The sequence below is a fragment of the Perca fluviatilis genome, chromosome 20, assembly GCF_010015445.1.
Source record: "Perca fluviatilis chromosome 20, GENO_Pfluv_1.0, whole genome shotgun sequence".
Classification (NCBI taxonomy): domain Eukaryota; kingdom Metazoa; phylum Chordata; class Actinopteri; order Perciformes; family Percidae; genus Perca; species Perca fluviatilis.
The window spans coordinates 23,194,442-23,221,597 of NC_053131.1; the positions used below are offsets into that span (position 1 = coordinate 23,194,442).

The 27,156-nt window shown below is 42.6% G+C and overlaps 1 protein-coding gene across 4 annotated transcripts in view; it reads right to left on the reverse strand.

Moving 5' to 3' along the window:
- The window catches only part of arid1b (AT rich interactive domain 1B (SWI1-like)), a 210,638-nt gene that overhangs the window by 170,281 nt on the left and 13,201 nt on the right, over nt 1–27,156 (reverse strand). For all 4 annotated transcript variants that reach the window (XM_039785163.1, XM_039785162.1, XM_039785161.1 and 1 more), the window contains exon 2: nt 15,789–15,992. In XM_039785163.1, the coding sequence (XP_039641097.1) occupies nt 15,789–15,992 (204 nt within the window). The remainder of the gene's footprint in view (nt 1–15,788; nt 15,993–27,156) is intronic.

Below are 27,156 nucleotides of genomic sequence, written 5' to 3' on the forward strand. Positions count from 1 at the left end.
GGGGACTCCGACATGACAGAACTATTACACTTCGGTCTTGTCAGATCAAAAGTAGAGAGCACACATCCAGAGTTGTAGTTTTACAGTGACTGTTACGAGTGCGAAAACCCAGTCATAAAAGCTCTGTTGAAACTGGTGGCTGGTGTAAAATAATGTGAAATCTGATCCGGCTGCAAAGGGCAAGTGGAGATTAATACATTTGAAATAGTTTTGAAGAGTAACTTCCTTTGAGTGGGTGTTAAAAAAGAAATCTTTGCTCTATGCTATTAGAGGTTTTTTGACTCTCTGAATATAGATGATTGGACAATGTAGAATACTTTTCACTTCAATGGAAATTTCATTATAAAGGACAGGTCTGTTGGTCTGTGTGTGTGTGTGTGTGTGTGTGTGTGTGTGTGTGTGTGTGTGTGTGTGTGTGTGTCTGTGTGTGTGTGTGTGTGCACTCAGAGCATAAGAGTGTCATTAGGCCAATGAGACAGACAGACAGGGTGAGATCAGTCTAGCTGGCAGAGAGGTTAATAGCATGGCCTTGCTCATGCCAACAGCACCACTGGATTCATTACTACTCTCGCACACACGCACACACGCACACACGCACACACACACACACACACACACACACAGCTTTCATACAAATGTACTCAAATAAATGCACATGAATTCAAGTTGTCTGTACAGTATGTAGGGATTTGTTAACGTAAGGAAGACAAACAATTGCTTTCTCTCTCACACACACACACACACAGACACACACTCGCGTCATTAGATGTGGATCAAAGCCACCCTGATAAAACAGAAGCAACTCTATCCTGTGATCAGTGATGACAGGCTGGTGTAACACACAGTGGGTCTCAACTGGAACACTACTGTTCTGGGATTGGCAAGGATTAGGTCGCCATGGAGATCGAGACCAGACAACCGTGGGTGGGTTCCTTTCTCAGACGAACACAATGACAGGCAGACAGACAGATATGGGCAGACAGTGACAGATAGACAGAGGACTAGATGGATGGATGTAGGCAGAGAGAAAGACAAAATCCACAAAAAGGGGTCAACAGAGAACGGCTCTTTAGGTTTGTGCCTCCAAATAATTCCTCTTGGTGCTATAAATAACCTTGTTACTGTATAAAGCATGGAAAGCCAATGAATAAATAATAAACTACACTTGTTTCACTTGTCTTTAAAATTGCCAGTTTGAGCTGCTGAGATGTTATATGTAAAAATATATACCTGGGACGAGAAAGCCTGAACACACCAATGTTACGTCTGCGGTATTCTTTGCTTTATATCAAGCAGAAGTTGTTAGATTTTTTACAGTATGTTGATGTTGTTCGAGATAAATAAAAAAATAATAATAAAAACAAAGTGTCCTGAGGGGACTGACTGGATGGGTAAACTTTTCCTGATCGATTGATTGACCGATTTCTTTAACTGATTTCAATAGAACTTTTTTCAAAGCAGACTTTTTGCCATGCCATAGCACGAAAAGCACAGCTGTCTTTAATAACGTTAACAATGGCAGCATATAACATTTCGTTTTTGCCAGTTCAGGGGACTGACTAACTAGCACGGCTTACTGGGACCCTTAAATGGAACAGAGCCCATGTTAATGTAATTAGTGCTTTGACATCTGTGCGATTCCTGCTATGACAAGTCAAAATGTCTGCTGTGAAAAAGGTCTATGAGAAAGTAAGTGACTTGTGTGACTGGCAACCAATCGGACGACTTTTTAAAGCAACGCGTTTGGTCTTCCAATACATAGATAGGTCTCCTTCCTCCACAGCACCAGATGTCTACAGTACTTACGTCTGCATGCTTGTTTTCTTTTTTACCGAACGCTACAGATCGCTTGTTTAAACACTTGACATGGGGAAATTGTTATCATGGCCAAAGGTGGATACTGTAAATGCAACCCTGAACTATGGTTTAACTTTTCTCCTCATTGTTGACATACGGCCCCTTTTCACGCTGCCTGCTACTACTTTATATAGAAAAACCTTTACAGGGGACCTTTGAAAAATGTCCTATTTCAGTGTTTTCAAGAACTGATACTGACAGATATTCAAGCAGCTAGACAGACAATCAGGTAAGCAAGCAGAAGAGACAAACATAATACCGCCAGTCAGTCAGTCAAATAGGAACAGAGACAGCCGGCAGACTGGAGGTCTAACAAGTAGCAACCTGTCACAGTGGCTTTGGGAGGGAAGAAAGAGTCATTGAAATGCAACTTCTGTTTGATTGCTGGGGGGAGACTGTATAAATGTACTGTACCTACTGAGTACACACCAGCTCACTGAAACCTGATTTTCTTTGACTGAAAACATGCTTACTGATAAAACAGACTTGCTGTGCTGTTGCTTATACCAATAACGATAACTGCAGGAAGTAGAAAATAAGACCATTTTCTGCATCTCCTTCCACTCAGGTGTGTGGAAGCAGACAAAATAACAGTGTGATTTATCCAGAGTGCCTTGCCAGCCACACAGTGTCAAATAAATGTCTGTAATGAAATGACAACAGATGTGAAGTGCTGTAGGGAGAAATGACGCAGAATAGACGTCCTGCGAAGCAAATAATTCACCATAAACTACAGAAACCGTGTGATAAAAACAAAAGCCTTGGCAGCATATTAACATACAAAGGCACAAACACTCACACAAACACTGAGAGGAACTCAATCAAAAACCTATCAAAACAAGAGTCATACGCAAAGGCAGACAATATCTCCCTGCTCTGAAAACAGAGGGGAATAAATAGCTATGCTAACCCTCATCCATGGCAGTGGTGTGTGTGTGTGTGTGTGTGTGTGTGTGTGTGTGTGTGTGTGTGTGTGTGTGTGTGTGTGTGCGTGTGCGTGTGCCTGCCATCAAATCAGCCGTTTAAAATCCTTGCACGGAACAAGGCACTGCATGTAATTCAATTGGGCCAATGAGCAATAGACAGGAATTTTCATAATTCTGTCGAAGTGGCGATACGGCTGGCTGGCAACCGGGACCACAGGTCACCCATTTTGAGTGACAGATGGGATCAGCCAACCATAGAGCTAAGCAGAGCCACCACCCCGACCCTGACCCCAACACACTCACACATACACACACTGACAGGCCTGACAGGCACACACAGGCACTGCATCAGCATTAGCATGCTATCATGCTATCATGCGATCATGCTAGTACGCCACCACAGACCACAGAAGTGCCAGGTTGAAATAAAAAACAGAAAGAGAGAAAGGGTTGCAAGTAATAAAGAGTCATATAAGCTGACAAAGGTAAAAACAGAAAAGAGAAGCAACAGAAATGTGATCCAAACATGTGAAGAGATCCATTGACGGTAGCAAAGGAAAATGTTTAGAGAGGCATAGATAGAGAGATAGGCAGAGGGGAGATAGAGGAGGGGTGTTACAGACTGAGATACTTAAAGGGATGGATAAAGCGATGTTTCACATGATAAAGACAGAGAGAGACAGATAAAGACCGAGAGATATGTGGAGAGAAAGAGGCGACAGCGACAAGTGTAAAAGAGAAGCAGAGGAAGGAAGAAGAGTCTTGGAGGAGGGATGGGGGTTATGTGACATAATGATGAAAACGAGTTCAAGTTCTTTCACACTCACATAATTTGAGGAACGTATGGGAGAGGCAGGGTGAGACAGATGAGACAGGTAGATAATATAGATCCCACTGCTGAGATGAATGTGTTTAACAAAATACCATTAACGAGCAGCAGTAGTGTGAGTTCTGATGGCTACACGGCTCATTTTAAGTGACAAAACTAAGTATACTTAAAAAATCTCTTTTTAAAATTTTGTTTGTATGTCTTTTATTTTTGAGTGTGCTGTTGATGCACACTATTGCCCCACAATGCATAAGAGAAAGGAAAAGGAGGTCATACAGCTGCAAAAGATGTTAACAAATCGGGGAAGGTGGTGAGATGGCTCAAGAAAGCTCTCAATAAAACGAAACAATGAAAATATTTGAAAACCGTTGGCTTTTATTAAGTCACAGCTTGATTGACATCTGAGAGTGCATGTATTGTATCATTCTTGTTGGCATATGAATCTAACAATAGCAGCAAACAGTATACTATAAAGATTAGGGACAGACTGATTATCGTCCCTGGACGATTATCGGGCCAGTTTGCAGATTATCTGTATCTGTGTTTTATTTGCCTGATAACCGATAGTTAATAAATAAAAAAGTGCTCTACTTTGGCTCCGTTGCAGCTCTGTGTCTGTCCCTCTGATTCGGTTTCACTCACCACTGAGTCTGACTTAAAGGACAATTCCAGCGTAAAATGAACCTAGGTTCAGACAAGTCTGCCACCGGCGATATGAATATCAACTAGGGTTGGGTATCGTTTGGATTTTTATGATTCTGATGCCGAACCAGTACTTTTAAAACGATTCCGATTCCTAAACCGATTCTTGAAAAAGTGTAATATGTTTACTAGCGATTACGTGCAGTGAATGGTTAATATGCTTTTACGTCCGTTTTGGTGAGCCCAGAGGGAAAATGTGGCATTTTAAAAATAGCCGACATTTACGGTAGCTAGCTAACAGTAGTGTGATATTTTTCGGAGCGACAGAGGGAAAATATTTCATTTTTTTCATTTTGGGTACACATTAAGAGGAACCGAAATTTGCGTTCTAATCCGATCCGTACCGGTTGCGTAGGAACCGGTTCCATAGTGGAACTGGGTTTCGGGAACCCAACCCTAATATCAACGCTCCTCATTTTTGTAACATACAAAGTTGTCGTCTGAGTAACATCTAAGCTGAGCTCACAGCACAGCCAGCAAGACGTTATCATTACATTCAGGACCAAAGCAAACCAACCAGCTTCTTTAGCTCCGTGTAGTGATGAGATTAGCCGCTCAGACAATACCACGTGCACTCATAATAAGATGGGAACACCATTCTTGATTTGTGAATTGCAGGAGAAGGTGAGTTCCTTAATGCAATGTGAGACGTCGGAGGGACGGATCAGCATCAACAGGTTCATAATTAAACTTAAGGGGAAAGAAGAGGGGATGCATCACCGAACGTTTCATCATCCTCGCATCTCTACCCCCCCAAGGTGACGGCGCTCTCTGTCGCTCTCTACTTCTCTGTGAGCTCTCTTTCTCTCGCTCTTCCCCCTCCTCATACATCGGGAGGCCCTTGCCACCTCAAGGGATGAGTTGCCCTTGGAGGACTGGAAGAAAGAGTGAGGGACAGGAGGAGTGATATACAGGAGGACTCTCAATAATGACGAGCCAGTAACCTGAACCTAGACGCATCAAGCCAAGACTAAATATAAAAACAAAGAAACGCTGTCACACTCTGGCAACAAAGAAAATCAAAGCTGCAGATTAATTTGCTGGTATTTTGTTTGTATGAAATAGGGTGCACTTCATATACCGCGCAGGTTTTTTTATTCCCAAATGAAAACACAAGCCTGTCTATTCAAAGATTGTGACTTGTCGACCTGGTGATAACATCAACATCGCACTGACGGCGAGTGAAAGCGTGCAGATAGTGTAGCTATCGACTGTTAGACACGCAGGCGTGTTTTTCTATATTTTCATCTCGGATCCTTTTCTGAAGACTGCCAAACGTTGCTCTCTGCCCTCTGTCTGTCTTTCTTTATTTTTCCCTCTCTCTAATTCTCTGTTTCTGCTCACATCAATTGATGGCTGGCTACGACTAGCGCTGCCTGTGTTGTTCCAAGCATAGCCGTAATGGAGACATTTGGAGAGGCAGAGCAGGGCAGGTTAATGCTCTCTGTAATGTGTGTGTGTGAACAGCGATTTCTTTTCTTTTTTTTTTGCGAGAGGCATCTGGGCCCTGTGCCACCGGCTACAAATGTTTTTCCCCTACTAAACTCCTGACCCCAATCTGTGGCCAAGAAAGACAGAAGAGAGAGGGGAAATTGAGAAAGGAGGAAAAAAAAGCAAATGTGATTCATGGGGGGGGGGGGTCCAAAAAGGATCTGAATGAGCGAGGGAGAGAGGGTGCAGATGCTGATACTGAAGGAGTTATAGCAGGCTTTCCCAAAGAGAGAATGTGAGACAGAGTAAATAGATCATTGATCCCTTGAAATGTATCTTGACACAGAATTTCTCAATGTTTATATCTGCCATTTAGTGGGGAGAAGACTACCTAATGCTAGATCTAACTCAAACTAAATTCCGTCTTGACAGATAGAAAAATAATCATCATTAAATTACAAAGAGGAGAAGAAGGAAAGAAGGCCCGCGACACATGTACAGTAAACATCACAATTCAGCAAAAAAATACCCCCCAAACTACTTTCAGATCAATCATTTCGGCACACGTCAGCGTTTTCCACCACTCGCAGTGATGACAGGCTCGAACTTGTGTAGGAGTCATGTCAATTAGATCTGAACAGGGAGGAGAGATGGAGGGAGGAAGGGAGAGGAGGGAAGGGAAGGGAGCTTCTAGTTGAAACACGCTTGTTCACCATTAGCGGTCGACATCAGCGCCGGAGATTATACTCGTATTTGACATCCCCTGCTGCGAGGCTGTCTTTCTTGGATGCGGACGCTCAGAGGTGTCACTGTGTTAAATGACAGTGACACCGCCGATTGTCGAGTTCCTTCAGGTCAGCGTGGATACTGTGCCGTGTGTTAGAGATGAATCAGTTGGTTGGGATGTGAGCAGTACGGGGTTAGAGGGTCACAGGCAGGTATGGGCCTATGTTTGTCCATGACACCTTTGGAAGTGTCAGCCCCTCAGTTTTAGCTTTGCTTCAAACTGTTACACAAGGTGTCGATTCAACTTTATGGTCATTAGAACTGTATTGCAAAACACTGAGAGGGGTTTCTATTACTTTGTCCACCCCATTTATATCAGTGACGGTAGGCCAAATAAGAGAAAAACCTCTCTGTGTAACGCAATACAGTTCAACAGCACCACAAGCTGCGGCCTCCAAAATGACCACAAAGTTGAATCAACACCTCTAGTTTTAGCTAGGTGTACCTAATAAACGGGCAACTGGGTGTTTAATTGACGGATATGAATGAACTGTCACGTCAACCGGCTTGATAGGAATTTTATGGAAGAGACGCACTGTACAATCACTAAACAACAAAACACATACACAGCGCCAAGTTTCCACACTGACCCAAAAGATCTATAAACCGCATTGGCCTGCACATATGATGATGACCATTTTTTTAATATTCAACACTTTCTGTCTCTCGGTCTTCTTTCTCTGGTAGTTGTGGAGAAAAACAGTAGTAATCTGAATGCAACTTAACCTCCCAAGAGTGTTCACAATGTTTGGTTAATAATAATCTACTATGATTATCTACTACGATTCTCTTGAGAGGGTATAATGGAATTTAAAATACTCTAAACAGGTTTACAGAATTTTATTTAAATAACTCAGTTGTATGAAGAGACTGTATTTAATGACTGTATTTATTTATTTATTTATTTAGCACTAATTTTATAAGGTGCTGCAAAAGTGGGGTCATCTCAAAATTTATAGTGACTTATATTCAAGTCAATACAGTGTGTTAGATGTACTTTGAAGTAGGGCTGAGCAATATATCGATATTATATCGATATCGTGATATGAGACTAGATATCGTCTTAAATTATGGATATCGTAATATCCTGATATGACACAAGTGTTGTCTTTTCCTGGTTTTAAAGGCTGCATTACAGTTCATCATTTTCTGAACACACCAGACTGTTCTAGCTGTTCCATTATTTGCCTTTACCCACATAATTATATCAACATGATGATTATTTATCAAAAATCTCATTGGGTACATATTTTGTGAAAGCACCAATTGTCAACCCTACAATATCGCCACAATATCGATATTGAGCTATGTGGTCAAAAATATTGGGATATTTGATTTCCTCCATATCGCCCAACTCTACTTTGAAGTCTATATAACTGGGCTCCATCTTCATCTTCTCATCTCATACCAATCTTACACCAAATTGATGGATGTGAGCAATGCACAGGGGCTGAATCGAGGTTACAGCTTGATCATGCCAATCTATGCCTTCTCAGATCTGTTTTCAAATGTTGATGGCGTGTCACGTCTCTTCATTTCTCCGCTTTACAAATGAAGCCCAGAAACCGAGATGCCGGAGCAGACTTGACCTGTGTTAAAAAAAAAAAATCTATCTCTAATCTGAAAGAAAACTGAGCGGAATTCTCGGTGAGCCAATTAGAGCGGCTCCTAATCCCCTAGTAACTCGGCAAAGACGTAAAGCATCCCTTTGTTTCCTCTCTCTTCCTTAGTTCCTCTGTTTCGCTCCACTTTCATCTCTCTGCTCTTTTATCTTATCAATAGGCACATATAGAGCAGACACAGAGCGCGCCGAGCCTGGTTCTTTCAAAAACACTCCGTTTGTGACGTTTTACACTGACTGCCTGCATTCAACACTAAATTATATCAAATTCCAACATCACTTCACCTGCCTGTAAGAATGATGGAGTTTACACCAAGAAAAAACTGACAGCTGGGTTTGTAATTTTACTAATGGCACAATAATGTATAATCCACTGTGTGATATCATACTGTATACATATCACAATTTAGTTTTTTTATGCATTATGTGCATGTCATGCTAGTCCTGAGTGCACACAGAATTTACTAATGTGTGCCCAAGTCTGTGTTTTGCTATCTTTCTTTATGTCAGATCTAGCATATACAAACTTTACATTGATATAATTGATCGTGTCGCTTCAACTGGTCTGTGAAAGGGGAGGTGCTTTCTCCCCTTTCCAGTTAATGGCCACGTAGCGTCGTCTCCACGTGGCGTCTGATTGGCTGAGAGCCACTCTACAGCAGCGGGGTAATAAAAGTTACAAATGAGAGCAGGCTATTAGAGCCATTGACGTGCGTAGGCTAGCTTGCTAATTAATTGATCCTGAAACTTCATCTATTCTATAGCCAGAGAGGAACCCTTAATTAATCAGCCTTTCCATAGCTTTGTCCTTTTTTCTTTCAATCCTTTTCTCTCTCCTCCTTTAACCCCCCCCCCCCTCCCCTTTGCTCTCTCTCTCTCTCTTAATGTATTTTTTTAATTGTGAGGTGAAAATGCCCAGGGTCCCATGGGCTGGCATGGAGTGCAGGTCCGGAGTTGTGGAGGAGATAAAAGACAGAAAGAGTGTGTTGTGTGGGTGTGTATCTGGATGGTTGAGATGTGTACTTTGAACAGCAGGCCTCCTGAAAGGGGGGCGTGACGAGGCTGGAGTGGTCCCCTTTGTACCTCCACCCCTCCTCTCCCTCCATCTTTCCTGGCAGAGGGGCTGATTTATAGGGGCTTCCCAGCCATCCGTCAGAGCCAGCAGCGCTAGCTGCATTAACCCCAGAGACAACCCCAGCACCCAGGGCCCCTAAGTGCTTCCAAGTGGCCCTCGTTCTCCCCACTGGTGAGGAACCCCCCCATCCAGGCTCAATGGATGTCGTAAATTACCCATCTAACTCCCTGAAGTCGAAAGTCCACAAGATGATGTTTGGACAGATAAGGGTTTTTTTTGCAGCTTTTTGTTTTAATAGGAACTTCAAAGCCCAAACCCTATTTTTCTGGCTATGAGTAAGTATACTTACTAATTCAATTTTAACGCGTGCCTGCTAGAAATAGAACCAACGCCTATTTTTCACGCGACACGCAAGCGTGTTGGAAGCGTTTCCAGGCAAAATAGAATAGGAAAAGATGTTTATATGTCATTTAGACACAAATACATATTAATAAATGACATGTTGATGTTTGAAAGTCTCTAGGTTTTGATATAAATGCAGATATAAATGTAATAAAAAAATCGATTTTCTAATATTGCACCTGTCAATATAGAACGAAATATTCTGTAGCCTATTTTGCCGTCAATACTGCCAACGTTGTCTTTGCTGTAATCAAATCAGTATATATTTATGTTTAACATGGTATTTCATTTTATCAACGGGAAACATACGTGTGTACAGACAAGGCTAGCAGCAGCAGCGCCGCATCAGACACGTTTCTGGTGTGTAAAGACAGAAAAATCCACACAGCTGACACGCAACAGAAACACCACGCTCACGCCACGCAGCCAGTGTGTAACCGGCCTAAGCCTCTGGCTTTACCGTATATCTATGGCAACGACTTTGACGAGTTCACCTGAAACTTCCAAACCGCAAGTAAGTTTGTTTCTCTCTGCCATTGTTTTTTCACATAGAGCCTAACATTAGCTACAATAGCTGACATTAGCGCATGCTATAGCAGACCTCTGCATAACGTCAGTTAAGTTAACTTCAGTCTATATCGACAACGTTCCACTTCCAGGAATGTTCAGTTGGCGCTGGAAATTCCGCCGGATGTCCCTCATTTTAGGCAGGATGTCCCACACCATCCGCTTTCTTTGTGTTAGCATTCTAAACTCCGGTGGATTTAGGAGGACTATGGTTTACTGCTCCTCTGATCTCTGCAGGGTAAATCCAGACAGCTAGCTAGATCTGTCGAATCTCAGTTTTCTGTTGCACGACTAAAACAACTTTTGAACGTACAGGTTTCACCAAAAACAAGTTCCTTCCCGAGGCTATGAGGCTATAAGTTTGGGGAAAAAGCTGACACTGAAAAAAGAAGAAAAACATCATAAGATTGTCATTGAAAAACATGTCAGAATGCTAAAAATTATTAAAGTATATATGATTTTTTTATTATTAAGAATTAAGTTTAAAAAGCAGTTTTCGAAAAGCAATAAATTGCAGAGTTGAGAGTTTCAGGACACTGATTTTAATTTAGTGGTTTAAGCTGTTTTTAAAACCACTGTAAAACATGTTGATGTATTGCAAAAATTAAACACATGAAGTTAATAAAAACAAAAGGACAAGAGATTATTTTTAGGAATGTACACAGCTTGCCCAGTTGAATGGAATACAGACATTTTAAAGAATACAGATGTATTATATTCTTGTTTTGCCTGCTGATCATTACTGATTAAGGATGATTCCTGAAAAATAATCTTTAAAAATAGTGTGACTCGAAAAAAAGGTAAACAAAGGCATGAAGGACAGCAGGCGTGTGAAGGGGTGTTGTGGTTTGTCAAAGGCTGTCCAGGCTGCAGGTCAGCCACATTTCCACTTGACTTTAAATGCTTGGCTTCTATTAAGTTGGCCCAGTGTGTGAGGAACAAACAGCCAACACTGGTAATGGTTTCTGCCTGACTCCTTGACACATTACCCCCCCCCCACACACACACAGACACACACACACACACACACCTCTATTCTTTCTATTCTACCACTATTTCTCTCTCTCTTTCATTTTCCAGGATATCTTTTTTTCCTCATGCTCTGTCTCCAACTCCATCAACCCTCCCCTTTTTTTTCACATCAAACACTAATGTTTCCGTCAAATTCCCTTTCCTTTCTGTCTGCCAACTTTAAATCACAGGAAATTACGCTAAGAATTGGCGGGGAATTTTCTTCTTCTCCTTTTGCTTTCAACTTCATTCCCAAACAGACACTTTTCTCGTGTGGCCTGTCATCCCTAAGACACCCACGTCCTTTTTCTACTTCCTCCTCTTCTTATTTTTTTTATCTTCTGCTGATGTGTTTGTTCTGGTTCCCGTCACTCCACGCACACACACACCCAGTCTCTTACGCTCATTCACATGCACACTCTGTCTCTAACCCTTCGTGACACACTCTGTCTGTGTCTCTCACAGACATGCACACAGACGCAGCATGACACTAACTACACCTAATGCAAGTTCTTGGCTTATTTGCTGGAGGCTGGTAGGAAAGGTTTTTTGTTGATGTCTCTCTGAGACATCAACAGTAAGATCGGTGTCTGTGCTTGCCTTATATTGCTGGATCAAGGAAAGGAGGCCATGAGAAGAGTACCGAATTGGTAGTGAACTGCACGGTTAAGATTGTGTCACCGCGTGTGTGAGAGTGCATGTACGATCACGTCAACATGTGCATAGGTATACCGCCTGTGCAAGCATGTAATGACTGAAGAGACAGAAAGAGCTCCAGACATTAAGCTTGAGGGCCTGAACAGGTAAACAAGGTCCCCCAGACACAATGACTCAACCTGGACTGAAGGGTCACATATAGCCTCTGGGTTACACAGACAGTGAGCACCTTTTCATGTAGACCAATAACTCTACCACTGTAAACAACCAGATTAAGGTAACAGTTCAGACACATTGTTTCTATGAACTATAGAAGAGGTCTTTGTATAAGCTCTTACCTTTCTACCTCTGCTGCACAAGCGTTTTTATTGATATGTCAATGTGTCAATATAGCATGCAGGAGTTAGTGTGTTTATGTGTGCAAATGGCACAGTGTGGCTATTACATCTTTTACGTAGCGCTGTATTTTAAGGTGTAAACAAATATACAGAAATGATAATAGCTGTTTGACATGATTTGTGGTTATACCTATGCAGAAATCCAAAGCATCAAACAATGCCATTGTCCCTGTTACTCTGGATAATACACCTACACTGCGGTTAACAATTTTCATAGGGATCAAATATTTCAGTGGAAAGTAGTTCCAATAAAAACAGACAGGTCTGTGGGTTTTCTTGAGTAATGGAAACACAAATTCTGGATATACAGTAGATGTTCTATCTTACCCCTATCACTAAGGGTAAGTTAGAAAATAATAACTTACCCTTTGACTAAAAAATGAAATACCTAATCAGGTGTCAGCAAAATGATTGTAAGTGCATCTGTAACATATATCCAAGCTGTAACAAAGATGAATTTTGACACAAATGTGTGAGTCTTATGAAAACGACGGAGGTGAGCCCCTATGTATCTTATATTCAATACCTCCACTGGACGAAATGTATTGCTGTGGAGTTCTTACTTAATACGAGTGGGGCTTTATTTTTGCAGGATTTAATCATAATAATGAAAGGCAGTCAAAGAGGACCTTTTGTTCCTCTGCTAAAAAAAATCTACACACACTCTCACTCTCACACACACACACTCACACACACACACACAGTCACTCAGTCCTGGGGAAATCACAGAGATGGACGTACACACATATCTTTGTTGACGTCATGTTGCCTGGCAACATCACAGCATGCTCGACTGTGACTGAGGTCTCAGCCCTGAAGCGCAGTGCATCATGGGGGATTGTGTGTGCTGTGTCTTACATCACCCACAATCCCCCCTTGCTGATGCAGCCACAGTCAAGACGGTGAGAATGTTCTTTGCAGCTAATCTCAGGGCAGTTTAAATAACATCTGAGGTTAAGAAAGGGTGGCTGATTGCTCCATCTCCAGACACGGTTGCAATCATGTCCATCTGAACTGCATTTGGTGCATCTTTTGATATGTAATTCATAATTACTTTAAGACTTGATATACAGTAAATTTTGCAGTACACATCTGGGGTATTCATTTTTAGCCCTCCCCTCTCCTCCCTGATCAGACCCCTGACCGCTTTTCTGTAGGTGAGGCTCATTACGCTCATCTGAGAGCGTGGAATTAAACCTCCTCCTCAGAACTCATTACTGTGAGCTAGATTTCACCGGCTGCAGATAGGCAATGCGGTGGTGCTGCTTTTAAAGCCAGAGCCAGATAATTAGAAATTTTAGAAGCGCATTTCCCATGGCTATAGCCAGAGTGAACAACTAATTCTATTTGAACTAATTACGTTCCATAGCGCTACGTTTGGGCTATGTAATACGCCCGAGGATTTCATCACAAAGCAGTACCAGGGATGTCATTTTGCGCGCGTTACTGACTGTACGTCATTATGCGTCAACATTACTCTCTATGCACAGCCTGTCTTCACATATACACCCCCGCTCGCTCCCAATTGTGTGTATTTCATACCGCAAAATCCCTGAGCAGGCTCAGTACTGCTTGTTTTGTGAGAGTGTTGACATCATCAAAATGCGCCAGACGAGGTTTAGACCTGCAGCTTGGGTAATGAAGTCTAAGATGAAGTCTCCCTAATAGGACTGCAGAGCTCAGTGTGACCACTGAGACAAAATGGATTATATTTGAGGAAATGAGTGCTTTAGCATGACACATTAAACTTCTTTGGCAATTTGTGTTATTATTATTTCTATATCTTTTTTTTGGTATTGTGATAAGAGTAAGCTTAATAAGTTCTGTATTTAGCCTACACCTTTTTGGCCATTGCTGTAATGTTTTTTTGACATTCATTCTTAAACACACACACACACACACACACACAAATAAATACATTAATAAAAAATATAAATGTAATCTTTACATTATAAAGCTCCTCCAAAGCACAAAAGAAATGACACAACTGTTGTTGTACAACATCTTCACCAGTGTTGCCACAGTTACTTTGAAAAAGTAACTTAGTTACTTTACAGATTACTTGATTTTAAAAGTAATTTAGTTACTTTACAGATTACTTGATTTTAAAAGTAACGAAGTTAGATTACAAGTTACTTTATTAGTTACATTCAGCAACTGCCGACAACACCCCCACAGCCTCAACATAAAAATGACAACCGGTTTACTGTGAGGCAGCTCGGTGTTGCCAGTAGTGGGGATCTGGTTTATTATGGCACGAAAGAGAGCGAGTCAACCGTGTTTAAGGGCAGCATTTCCTCTACAACATACTGCCCGACCGACTTCTTCAACTCTCCCCCACTTACTGGTTTTGCACCGAAGTCCAGCTTTTGTTGTTTTGGTGGTGGGGCACCTCCTTCTCTCTGCTTCGCACCACCTGCTGGGACTTGCTCTGTAAGTTTGACTGCAGTGCTGCGACTCCAAATGTTTCTTCAAATTTGACGTAGTGTTTTTGTAGCTAGATAGCACTTTGTCGCCACCAGCACAGAGTATAGTACAGACTGTATTTCCAGCTGGAAAACGCGCATCTCTCTCCTCCCCCCATTGTTGTTTACGTTTGTGTCGCTGCGTGGTACACGTGAACTGTCCTCATGCTGAAAACGTGAGCTGTCCTCATGCTGAAAACGTGACTTGTCGCATAAGGGGACTTCACTCCCCGAAACACAAGAAGAAAGCAAAAATATATATTTTTACTAAGGAAATTTACAAAAATAGTAACGCACAGTGACTTGGATAAGTAACTTTAATCTGATTACTGGTTTGGAAATAGTAACGCGTTAGATTACTCGTTACTGAAAAAAGTGGTCAGATTAGAGTAACGCGTTACAAGTAACACATTACATGGCATCACTGATCTTCACTAATTAATGTTAAAATTTTAGGTGAAAGAGTATCTGCATATAAATACATGAGCATAACACACCAATTTTCTCTGCTACTGCATGTACGCACATTCCTACAATATTTTCAGACATTGTAAGAAGTTTGTCAGTCTATCTGTGTTTACCTTCTCTCTTTCTGTGGTCTTGCTATGTGTGGAAGCTAGCTCGCCCTAATAAGAGGTGTCCAAGTCCAGACCAACAGTGCAGGCTGACTAAATATAGCAGGCGGTGACAGCAGGGGACACACCCCCGTTCTCTTGCTATGGCACTCAGTACTGCTGTTTCACTACACTAATGGAACCAGATTGTGATACAAACACACACACACACACACACACACACACACACACAGAAGAAGTTTACTTTCTGCCCTTAATGTGGGAAACATATATAGTAAACACAGCCTCTCAAATTGGACATGCCAAGCCTTCAGGGGGAAATCGCTGCAGAATGTTCACCACGAGAAGCAAATGTCCCATAGCAATATCGCTGAAATATAAGCTACAATATCTGGATCGGCGCTGCATTGGGGGCTAAGTCATTCATGAATCACAATTAAGACGCACACGTACAAAAGAAATTTGCATTTGGGTTTGTGGACATACCTGCTGTTGAGGATACTGCATCCCGCCCATGCCCATTTGGCCCCTCCCCTGCATGCTCATTGGATATCTGTGTGGAGGAGGCGATGTGTATGGCTGGCTAGGAGGGTAAGGCCCGCCCCCTGGCTGCTGCGGGTTGGAGTAGGGATTGTTGGCCATGCTGTACAGCTGCGAGCGCTTCATAGCCATGAAGTCCATGGAGGACACCTGTAGAAGGGAAAAGAGGGATTCAGGATGTCATCAGCATTTCTTTCTTGGCTAACATTTCACAATCGCTCACAACGGTGCATTGTGATTGGCTAAGAGTCGTTCAAAGGAATTTATCCAGCATCTGCCAAATTGAACAGAAGTCCACTTAGTGCACACACTCCAAACCACATCAACCATTGATTTATTTTATAATTGCACAGCGAGTAGAAGCCTTGAATTAATGTGTACAGGTCATAAATGAACAACAAATGGAATTAAGTAAGCAAAGATGTTTATTGCATAGCTATCAGGAGCAAACTTTGCTGGAGGAGGGCCAAAATATAATGATTTAATTAAAACCTAAAGCTTGTATCTTTGTTTTAATGTCTGAAAGGGTTTTAAAAGTGTTGTAAATGTTGTTTAAAGCGATGGGAAGCCATAGCAATAAAAACTCTATGGCCTTGTTCCCACAACCACAGCCCAGCAGTGCCAGTAATCGCCATTCAGCGCTCCCGATCACTCGCTTGTTTGCATGTTGTTGCTTACAGAAAACTGGCAGAAATACTGATAATTACATTTGAGTTTATGTGCTTCTGAATTCAAACAAGAGAGCGGCTAAGGGTTGAGAGTCTGGCAGGGATTCAAACTTTGCATTACGATTGTGACGAGGAATTTCTAGTTTGAAACCCAGGAGGGAAATCAGGGCAGTGAAGCAAGTCAAAGTGCCTGCTCTCCAAAGCTACACCTTGGGAGCTAGTGTCTTCTATAAACACAAAACAAAATCAAAGAGAAGAAAGAGAAGGTGTCAAGGGCGATTTATTCCATTCTAAGTATTTCAGAGCCTTTTTAGAGGTTGTCTGGGGTCTCAGTGAGCCATTGGAAAATTCTGGTATAGTGCGTCAGGCTAATGCTAATCCGTCACCCGTAGCGGTGTGTTTGTCTGTCTGCTGGGCAGATAATGTGGACTTCTTCTTTCTTTACTTTGCTATCTCTCATGACATTTTGTTCCTTTTGTTCACCATGTACCATTTGAAAAAAAAAAAAAAAAAAAAAAAAAAAAAAAAAAACATATGATGACATTTTATTCTTAGTTCTTTGAAAAAAAAAAAAAAAAAAAAAAAAAAAAAAAAAAAAAAAAAAAAACTTTCCAAACACACACACAAAAAAAAAAAAAAAAAAAAAAAAAAAAAAAAAAAAAAAAACTCTTCACACACACACACACACACACAAAAAAAAAAAAAAAAAAAAAAAAAAAAAATATTCCTCTGATCCTCCAACTCCCCCTTTCGCCTCCTCCCCCTTCTTCACCACCACCACCACCAGCTCCCTCCTCAGTTCCCTCTCCTCTTCCCAACTCAATATCACCTCATCTAGTGTAGAGGAGAAATTGCCGTTGCCTCATATTGCCAGGCTAATATCAAGAAGACATGTCAGGGGATGGGAGCACTTTATTTAGCGGGTTACGTGCTGACGGTTACTGTGCTCTCGCTTTAAAGTGGTTTTGTCTACTGAGGCATGTGCGTGGAGTACATTGGACTATTTCACAGAGTGTGGAGGAGAAAGAGAAAGTGTGTGTTAGGGTAGGGAGAGTGGCAAGAAAAAGAAAGCCAGGGAGAGAGAGAGAGCGAGAGAGAGAGAGAGAGAGAGAGAGAGAGAGAGAGAGAAAAATGAGTACTCTGGGGTGTGTAAAAGTTATTTCACAGCATGGAGGTGCATGTGGGTGTGTGAGTCTTATACTAAGAAAGATAGAGGAAATGCCTTTTTGCTACATGTGCGAGTTAATGCGTGTTTGTAGTCCAGCTCATGTACTGTACTCTTTACCTTGCCCTCTTTCATATGTGAAACAACTAATAAGTCAAGCGTTCCCTATGTTGCCGAAGCTAGAGTTCACCAGCAGTACTGATTTAAAATGAAATATTCAAGCACTGGGCAGAACTGACATCTCATCTGACAAAATGATTGCCAGCATTAGAGTAAAGCACATTAGGGGATAATTAAAGTCATGAGCAATTGCGGTATAAAACCTGTTTAGAATGTTTTTGATAGAAAAATCATTTGTATTTTTGAAATACTGATGAACTATAAGTTCAAGAAGCAAAATATCTTCCAGATTGGATTTTTCTTGAAGATAAAACCTTGAATCATCATATTGTCTGGGCAAATTGCCTCACTGCTCCCTAAAACGATGAAGAGCCTGACTGAAAAATAACGAGAGGATCCAATAACTCAATTCAGAATGAAACTAAAATAGATGTAGTCATTCAGTGCATCTGAACTGAGCATTATACAGAGTTAAAACTAACTGAATATCAAAGTAGAGTATTTTTTTTATGTGCTATGACTGACTGTCAACTGACTGTGGTCATATGCTTCTAATGTAGCGATAATGGTGTGATTTGGTGTGTAGAGCGGAGGGCAACACATGACCTGCTTAAATATTTCTAGACTCAGAACACGCCACAAGCCAGACACACACACATACGCAATATCTGCAGCAAAAGGGCGACGACGCTCTCCAGTTTCTAAAAATCCAGGGCACTGTGCCACCCTCTGATATGGGACACACCCCCTCCTCCCCAGCTCCATCCAGTTCACCAATCCATCTCAAGAGGTCCTCCGTTTGCCAAAAAATGCTGAGTGCAACACAAGTAAATCCCCTCACATGGTTGCCAAGTGTAAACACATGCTTGCAAAAAAAAACAAAAAAACTGCTGCACTTAGAAAGGCACTGAACACAGAAAACAACTTCAGAGTTTTGGGAACGGAGAAGCGGACTCTCGATTTAACACACACACAGACACAGGCACAGACACACAGAAACACACACACACACACACACACACAGAAATGTGTATTAGCACAATCTTGCCCTGGCTCTCACTGTTGATCTCTCATCTCTCTCCCACTCTCTCGCGCACTTGTGGGAAATTCTTAAATAAAGCAGCCACAATGCGATGATATAGAGCTATCTAATACATGGGTCCATCTTCCACACATGGCATTATCCACACCTGTCCACAGAGGCAAAAAAAAAAGTATTTTCCGCCTCCCCAAACGGAGCCTCATATCTGCTCTCATGACAAGTTCCACTAAATGAGATTTCAGCCCACTGCAGCCTTTTCCTAGAGATATGCCCACCATTTCCCTCACACCACCAGGCCTAAAAAACGACAACAATTCTTGACAAATTGAAACATTCTTTTTTTTCCTCCCCTCAGAGAAATGGCTGTACTTAGGAAGAAAATTATGAATGTGACACGGAGTGAATTGTGTTTGTGCCAGGAGGGACAGCAGATAAAAAACTAGAGGGAATACACAAAAATTGTTTTTTTTTTTATTTTCTTCAAATGTGTTTTTCACTTTTGTTCATCTGGGCACGCCACTCAATGGAGGAAGGGGGAGGAGGCATGGGAGACAATAGTAATTCAACTGCTAAATTTAAAATTCAATTTAGGAACTCCTCTCCAGCGTTCTGACTCTCGTTTTTTTTTTTTTTTGTTGCAAAACAAAACCATTAAAACAGAACATGGGTGAAATTACTGTGGGGTGAAACCTGCTAAATTGCTTTTCTGAGCTCAATCGGCAACATTTTTATGTTGCAAAAATGATTTTATTTCTTCTCGCTTTAATATGCTAAGTTGTTAATCAGAAGGAGACCAAATGCTCGACACAAAAGGCTCGGATATGTGGATTATGAGACACACACTGGGATCAAACAAACATAAAACAATATTGGTAAATGGTTATTATTCCATTTTAATTTTCCAGGAATTTCTTTCTTTTTTTTTTTAATCTTCTGATTTATTAGCCGTGGTGAATGAACGTGTTCGAACTGGGCTGACACACACACTCACTTACACACCATTTCCCTGTGGCTATTGCTACCCTTGTCCTTCACACCAGATGACCAAATCATCACGCCTGCATCAGCCCCCCACCCACCACCACACACATATATACACACACACACACACACACACACACACACACACACACACACACACACACACACACACACACACACACACACACACACACACACACACACACACACACACACACACACACACACACACACACACAGAGGAAACAGTGATAGGCTCAACCACTTAGCAGGTGTAGAAACAAGACAGTGAGATCAGTGTTGCTACACACCAGCCTTCAGGGCTGAGGTGTTTCCACTACAATCCTCTAGTTTTTCTGATTCAAAGCAGCCCGGTGGTCTTCATACAACAAACGCTGTAATAAAACATGCTCCGTCATATGTCTTTTATGGAATACAATTGCTGCTTTATTGAGCGACGGCTACTTCTAAAATAGTTTGCACCTCGAAAGAGCAGTTCAGTGAACTATTATGATCCATTATATCACCTGGTGGTTTAATACTGTCTAGAACAACAGTTTTCCTGTTGGATAGGCAACAGCTTCTAAAAAATATATATATATATATATCTGGCCCAATGAACTAGCAGAGACAGTTAACAACTGGATACTCCTGAGTCTTCAGTGTGATGTACTGTACAAAAATAGCAGGATTCATACATTTCAACTATTGTATTATGAAAGCTATTTGGCACTAATTGGCGCCAAGTGAAAATGGTTCTGAATATCACCATTGAAAGACGCATCAAACCTGACTGTGTATGAAAATTAGCCCCAAGATGCCTTTTTGGTATTGATTATCTTCTCTTTTTCTTGGAAGGACGACTGCTGAATGCCGCCTGTGTAATGAAACCATTTTAGCCTGTGTGTATTTGTGAGGAGAAACAAATAAGGATAATTATTGTCAACGGATCCTCTTTATCCTCTGTGCCACGTCTGTCTCTGGAGAATCAACATGCTGCAGCCAGAGCTGGTTGGTCTGCTGGGACAATCAGCCTTGTCTTTTATGTGTTTTATTTATACCATGCAGCATAGCACTCTCCGATTTGTATTACACTACGGGGTCTGGCGGTGCCTCGGCCTCCAGAACAAAACTCTGCATTTCAGGCTTGGAACTCTGTGCATTTAGGCCTACTGTTTTAAACAGAAGAGAAATAGAAAGGGTGGAAAAAGAAAAGATGGGAGAGGAAGAGTGAGAGAGAGAGAGAAAGACAGAGGGACGGAGAGAGGGGGGAAGGGAGAGAGGGGGAAAGGGAGAGGGGAAGAGGAGAAGAGAGAGAGAGAGGGAGAGAAAGAGAGAGAGAGGGGAAGAGGAGAAGAGAGAGAGCGAGATGGAGAGGAAGAGGAGAAGAGAGACTGCAGCAGTGGGCGAGTACAGATCGAGTTCCATATTAATGTGTGCAAATTCCCCCGCTCCTGCTGACTAAGATTAGAAAAATTAATTTCATGGATGCAGAGACAATACTGATGTCATCAAGCGGAGAGGAGAGGAGCAGCGCGCTGTTAACTCCTCCCTGCCCGGGCCTCCATGAGGAATAGATCACTCTTTAGTATCGGTCCATCACTTCATTTCACTGCCAAGACACAAGCAAACTAAACGCTGACAACAACACACAACACTCCGCCTTGACGGAGCTTTCCTATCAAGTTACCCCCGTCCCTAAAAACAGAACTTATTGTGTAAGTGTGTCGTGAAGTAGCTGAGCTGTGTGCATGGCAGCGTTCCCATGGGACTGCCGCATCGCTTAAGAGGACCAAATTCAGTGAATTATGTCTTGAAACACAATCTCATCCTGCATCTCAGCACGCACGCCTTGTTAGTAAAAAGTCCCGTAATGAATGACAGTGTGAAGAGTAGCACCAGTCCGTGGGGAGCCGGGCAGAGCCAAATTGCCGTTCCTCAGCCCAATGTGCCTGGATGGCACATGCAGCAAGGCATGAAGGCTGGCTAGCAAAGAGAAGCATGATATGATCGGAGGAGAGAGAGGTGCAGGGAACGACAGCTGTAAAGGAGACGGGTGGGGGGTGGGGGGGAGACGTGTATATATACACAACAGCGTATGTTTGGCAATGATGATGTGAGTTGAGAAGAAAGGCAGACAGAGAGAAGCCAGATAAGAGGCTGTTGTTATGCGGCCGATCAGCGTGCTTTTGTGTTTGGTGCAATGCACATAATTGCTCTCTCTCCTGCGTCGGCCTCGGAGCCGTTGATCGGTGTGCCCTCTGCATTTGACACCAATATTTACACCACACACAAACACCCAAACACCCACCCACCCTTCCCAACCCCCTCCCGCGTGCATAAGGAAAAGTTCCTGAGGGTTCGGTTCGTCACGGCCAGCACAAAGACGTAATTTACTGAGGGAAGGAGGGGGGGATGGAAGAGAAGAAGGGAAAGGGGGGGGGGGAGCATGAGAAGGGGAGAGGCTGCTTCATCTGTCTCAAGTGAGATTGGGGTCGCGGGGTTGCCGGAGCCCTTTTCCTTCGCCAAGACTGAGAGCTAAAGAAGCGGCAGGGACAGAAAAAAAAAAAAAGAGAGAAGACCACAATGACAAAACAAGATGCGGCTGACATGCCTGCGACATACCATTAGAGAATGAAAACAAATAAAATGCAATCATATGCAAACAGTAGAGGAAACACGTGTGGAAGAACACTGACCACCAACTTGCCAGTCAAATCTCCTGCCAGGATGCAGTTTTCCAAGACTGAATTCATTCAGATTCCCACTGTACAACAAGGGAGTAGAGCTATTTGAAAAAGAAGATAAACCTGCACAGGTTCTAGTTAGAGCAAAAAGATTTTTTTTCCCAGGGGACAATTTGCAGTGTTTTTCAAGTCTGGTCAGTGATCAAAAATCTCATTCTCTTCTCTTCTGACAAATTCACAGTTTCACATTCCCAGTCTTTTCTTGTCTCTCAGTCCTGTGTGTTTCCTGTCTGCTGCGACCCTGAGACAGCGGGGGCAGCTGAAAAACCCCATTTCATCTAAAGGCCGTGGTGGAACGAGAGGAATGCGCTCCTCTCTAACTTCCCCAGCCCGCAGAACCCCATAGAGAGATGCTGTTACACAACCAAATGAAAGAGAGGAAAAAAAAGGGGCTGGAGGGAGGAAAATAACAATAACTCCATCTGCCCCAAAGAGGGAGAACAGGCTATTTGAGTAAATGTGCTGCCCTTTTGCTTCCCACGTCTCCCGGAGCCGTGCCGAAATGCTAGTATTAAATATGCAGGCTAGATTCCTCCTTTATTCAGGGAAATCACCACCTTTGCTAATGGAATGGTATTGGAGAGGAACTGCGTTTCTACAGCTTGGATAATTATGAACGAGGTCCCGTATCGCCAAGTGTGTTTATGAATTAGCAATGGTTATTCATGATATTGTGCTCAGAGTAGGGTGAAAATACATAAGTGAATACTAAGCGAGCAGACCAACAGAAACGTTGCTAAAGGGTCCTGTGGGGGCTTCCTCTGCCATCCATTAGTCTTCCCTGTAAGGCAAAGCTTAACGAGCTCCTCAGGCTGGGAGGCTGGCCATTGAGGGAGAGTAAATTATGAAAGTGAAACCTCCATCTAAAAGCAAGACCACAATAAGCCCCCGTCCCGGTTATTAAGCTCTTCTCCACCTTTCCTCCTCGATTTTGTTTGGCACTCCCGACACACAGGTGTAGTATTCCAATAATGTTTTTTTTACAGGAATTAATCAATAGTAAAAATACTAGCAAGTTGTCAAACTAGGTCATACCCGTGGTGCAGTTAAAGAGGCTCCCTACCAAAAACAAGGATTTACATTCAGGCTGTTTGTTTTGGAGCACTGCCCAGTCCTCCAGGGTGAAACCATCTATGTTTCTCCTGCGGGTGATCCATCACTTTAAAACAAAAGCACAAATAACAAAAAGATATCCTGACCTTTCTTCCTCAGGCGAATATTAGATACTCATTAAAAGTCACCTGAAACAATTTGAACCAAATTGATTTCATTATCGGACTCGGCACGACACACCAGGCCCCCCACGTCTGATAGCTCAGCGGGAAATTTACAAAGTTAATTAGAAAAAAATTGATTCTCATAATAAAAAATGTCCCACCTTCGCTTTACTTTATGTCACCTTACCATCGTAAAGTGACACGGAGGGGCTTGTTGACGCCCAGCGCTGTGTATGGGAACACAGCAGGTAAGAGGCTTGAACATTGTAAGTGGAACCAAAAAAAATGATTCCAGCTTTCAGTTGTAATAGAAAGTGTGAGTGTGAGTGTGTGTGTGTGTGTGTGTGTGTGTGTGTGTCTATGGCAGATTGTGTAATGCCACTGTCAGACCTTCCTCCACAGCGCTGCAGAGGAGGGTCTGGCTAGTCCACACAGCATTCCGGGATGGGAGAAAAACGTGCTCTCGTTTATTGGCATGTCTTTAAACCAATCACAATCATCTTGGGCCGCGCGTTTTGGCTGACGTGTACGTTCAAAAGTTGTTTTAGTCGTGCCACAGAAAACTCAGATTGGACAGATAGTCTATCTAGCTGTCTGGATTTACCCTGCAGAGATCTGAGGAGCAGTTAACCATAGTCCACCGGAGTTTAAACTTCCAACACAAAGAAAGCGGAAGGTAACGGACATCGGAGAAATCCTGGAAGTGGAACGTTGTGTATATAGACTACCCAAACCCCTACACACCAATATCTCTTCACCCTTTGCATACATACACTAAACACACACACTCCACCACCACCCCACCTTGTTTTTACCCCCACCTCACTATAGCGGTCACAGCAGCAGCAGCAGCAGACGTGGTCTTCATTTTCTCGTGTAATGAATGTGAGCCTCCACTTTTCCACCCCGCTGTGAAGGCTTTCCCAGAAATGGGCTCCCCGACCTGGGTTAGGGGCCCTGCAAATAGGCTTCCCTCTCCCCCGCAGTCCCTCCAGGTCACCCTCTGGGAGGCCCCAGGCACTGTGAGCCCAGGCCAGGCCTCCCATCTCCAGGGCCCTGACTGGGAATCAATCACCGAACAGGCTGGGAACATGAGGTAGGGGAGCTAGGGTCGATCAATGAGTGCCTGTGGGAGCCCTGATGCATGGCCTGACTGCACATACTCACCTCTGACTCACACTCAACTCCAGCGTTCACTCCCATTATAGCTATGCCCCGGGGCAGCTATGTTTACAGTGGACTGAATGTGCCAGACCATAAGAATGACATTTGACTGAGATAATTGAGTGATATTTGCTGTTATAGGGCCTTAATTAGATTTATACATGATCACGCTGAAAATGATTGTGACTATGTACATCTCCTGTGTAGTATCCATCATTTTCATCAGCCTCAATATGATTTCACTATATGAGAAAAGAAAATTAAACAATAGTTAAATATGTTATTATATTCAGCATTAAGTAACAGTGCAACCACACACTGTATCTAAATCAGAGCAAATCCGTCTATGAACAAAATAAGTACCCTGATCATAAGTTGTTTTACACACTGAACCTTGACCGACCTTTTATGTTCAGGTCTTATTAAAGGCCAGACATATTAAAAGGGATGCATATATTTCCCAGGAGAGGCCACCGATTCTTTGGCTGCAACACACACATTTCACCATGTGTCCGATTCTGTAAGGGAAGGTGTGCATGTGTCTGTGTATTTATTGTGTGTGTGTGTGTGTGTGTGTGTGTGTGTGTGTGTGTGTGTGTGTGTGTGTGTGTGTGTGTGTGTGTGTCTGTGTGTGTGTGTGCCATCTGTGTCCAGATGTTGCATAGAGAGCAGGCTGCGTGGACAGCCAGACAGTTGGCAGGCCTTCTGACAGGCCTGTGTTCCTTATTGATAGAGGGATCACAGAGACAGAAGAGTCAGCCGTGCTCAGCTAGACCACAATATTGTCCGCTCTGCTGTTATTCATCGCAGTCAGCCAGGAGAAAATGGGATGTTCTGAGCCAAGTTTATAGCTGTCAGATCTGGGCCAAATAGGAGTTGAATAAGTTTCAAACATTTGGAAAACAGCATGAGGAGCGTTTGATTTGTCATACAGATGCCGCCAGATTCTTGTGCCAGAGCTGAAGAATTTCATAGTATTTCATTTCTGACAAGCATTTTAATACATATGACAATAAAGCTGAACCTGAAGTGCACAACCCAGTGCATTAGGGGGTGAACATCAGCAAGGGCCAACATGTTGGCGGAGCAGTTTGACTGGTTCTTGTATGTTTGCGGAGGTGAGATTGAGGCACAGTGTAATTTAACAGGAAATAAATAAGCAATTCGACTAACTGCAACTCCTATCTATACTTAATTCAGTAATCTCTGTGTGTCAACACTGAGCAAATACCATGGATATCTAAAGCCATTATAGTTATAGTAAAATTAAGCAAGATTCCCTTAAATAATCTCAATGTACACTTACTATGACATGAAGAGTTCATATAGCTTAAAGTAAGAGCCTAAACTATCCAGCAATTTAATGCAGTCTTCTAACTTTTTAGCTTTTACAAAAAGGCATCTGTTGACTGCATTATTGCCTTACAGAATTGTCTCCCTGACCTCGCACCCTGTGCCATCTTTCTTCCCTGGCTCCTGCCAGAGTTATAGAGCAGGGCTGACGTTTATGATGGGCAGACCCTTTTCCTGGAGCTTTGATCCAGAAAGTTCTATAGCTAACAGTTTTGCAGGGGTCCTCCAGGAGAAGCCATGTGGGCAGCAGTGTGTGTAAGTGAAAGCACATTGAGGGGCTCATTTTAAGCAGAGCCTCAGTGTGGAGGCTAGTGCAAAAGGGTCTTGGAAGACCTGAGGGGTTATAAGTTGGATGTTGGGTGTGTTCATGTGTCTGTGATGAGGCTATGCTCTACCTACTTGTGTGGGTGTGGGAAAGGAAAAGATACACAGCACTAATCCATCACACAAACGAGTGCCAGAAAATTGGAGGCCCAACACAAAATTTCATCAGGCAATATCACAGCTCTCATATCTGTCATCTCTCTTTCATCAAACCCCTCCATCCCCTATACAAATTATTCATGCCAGCAGCTAAATGTATTCATACCATTCTGTTTACTTTATTACTCCACTTTTATTCTGCTCTTTTCCCCCACATTTGTTTACAAGAATAAAAGCCTACTCTGACAGAATTATCCCTCTGCACAACAAAAAATAAATCACAGCGCTTGCACACACATCATTCACATTCAAAGAGCACAGCTAAATTATAGATGGCCCCTTTCTCCCCAAATATGCATTTCATTAGCATTTCCTTTGCCTGTTGTCTTTTTTTTCCTGCTGCCCGCCTCTGCACGCACAACACATTGATGTGT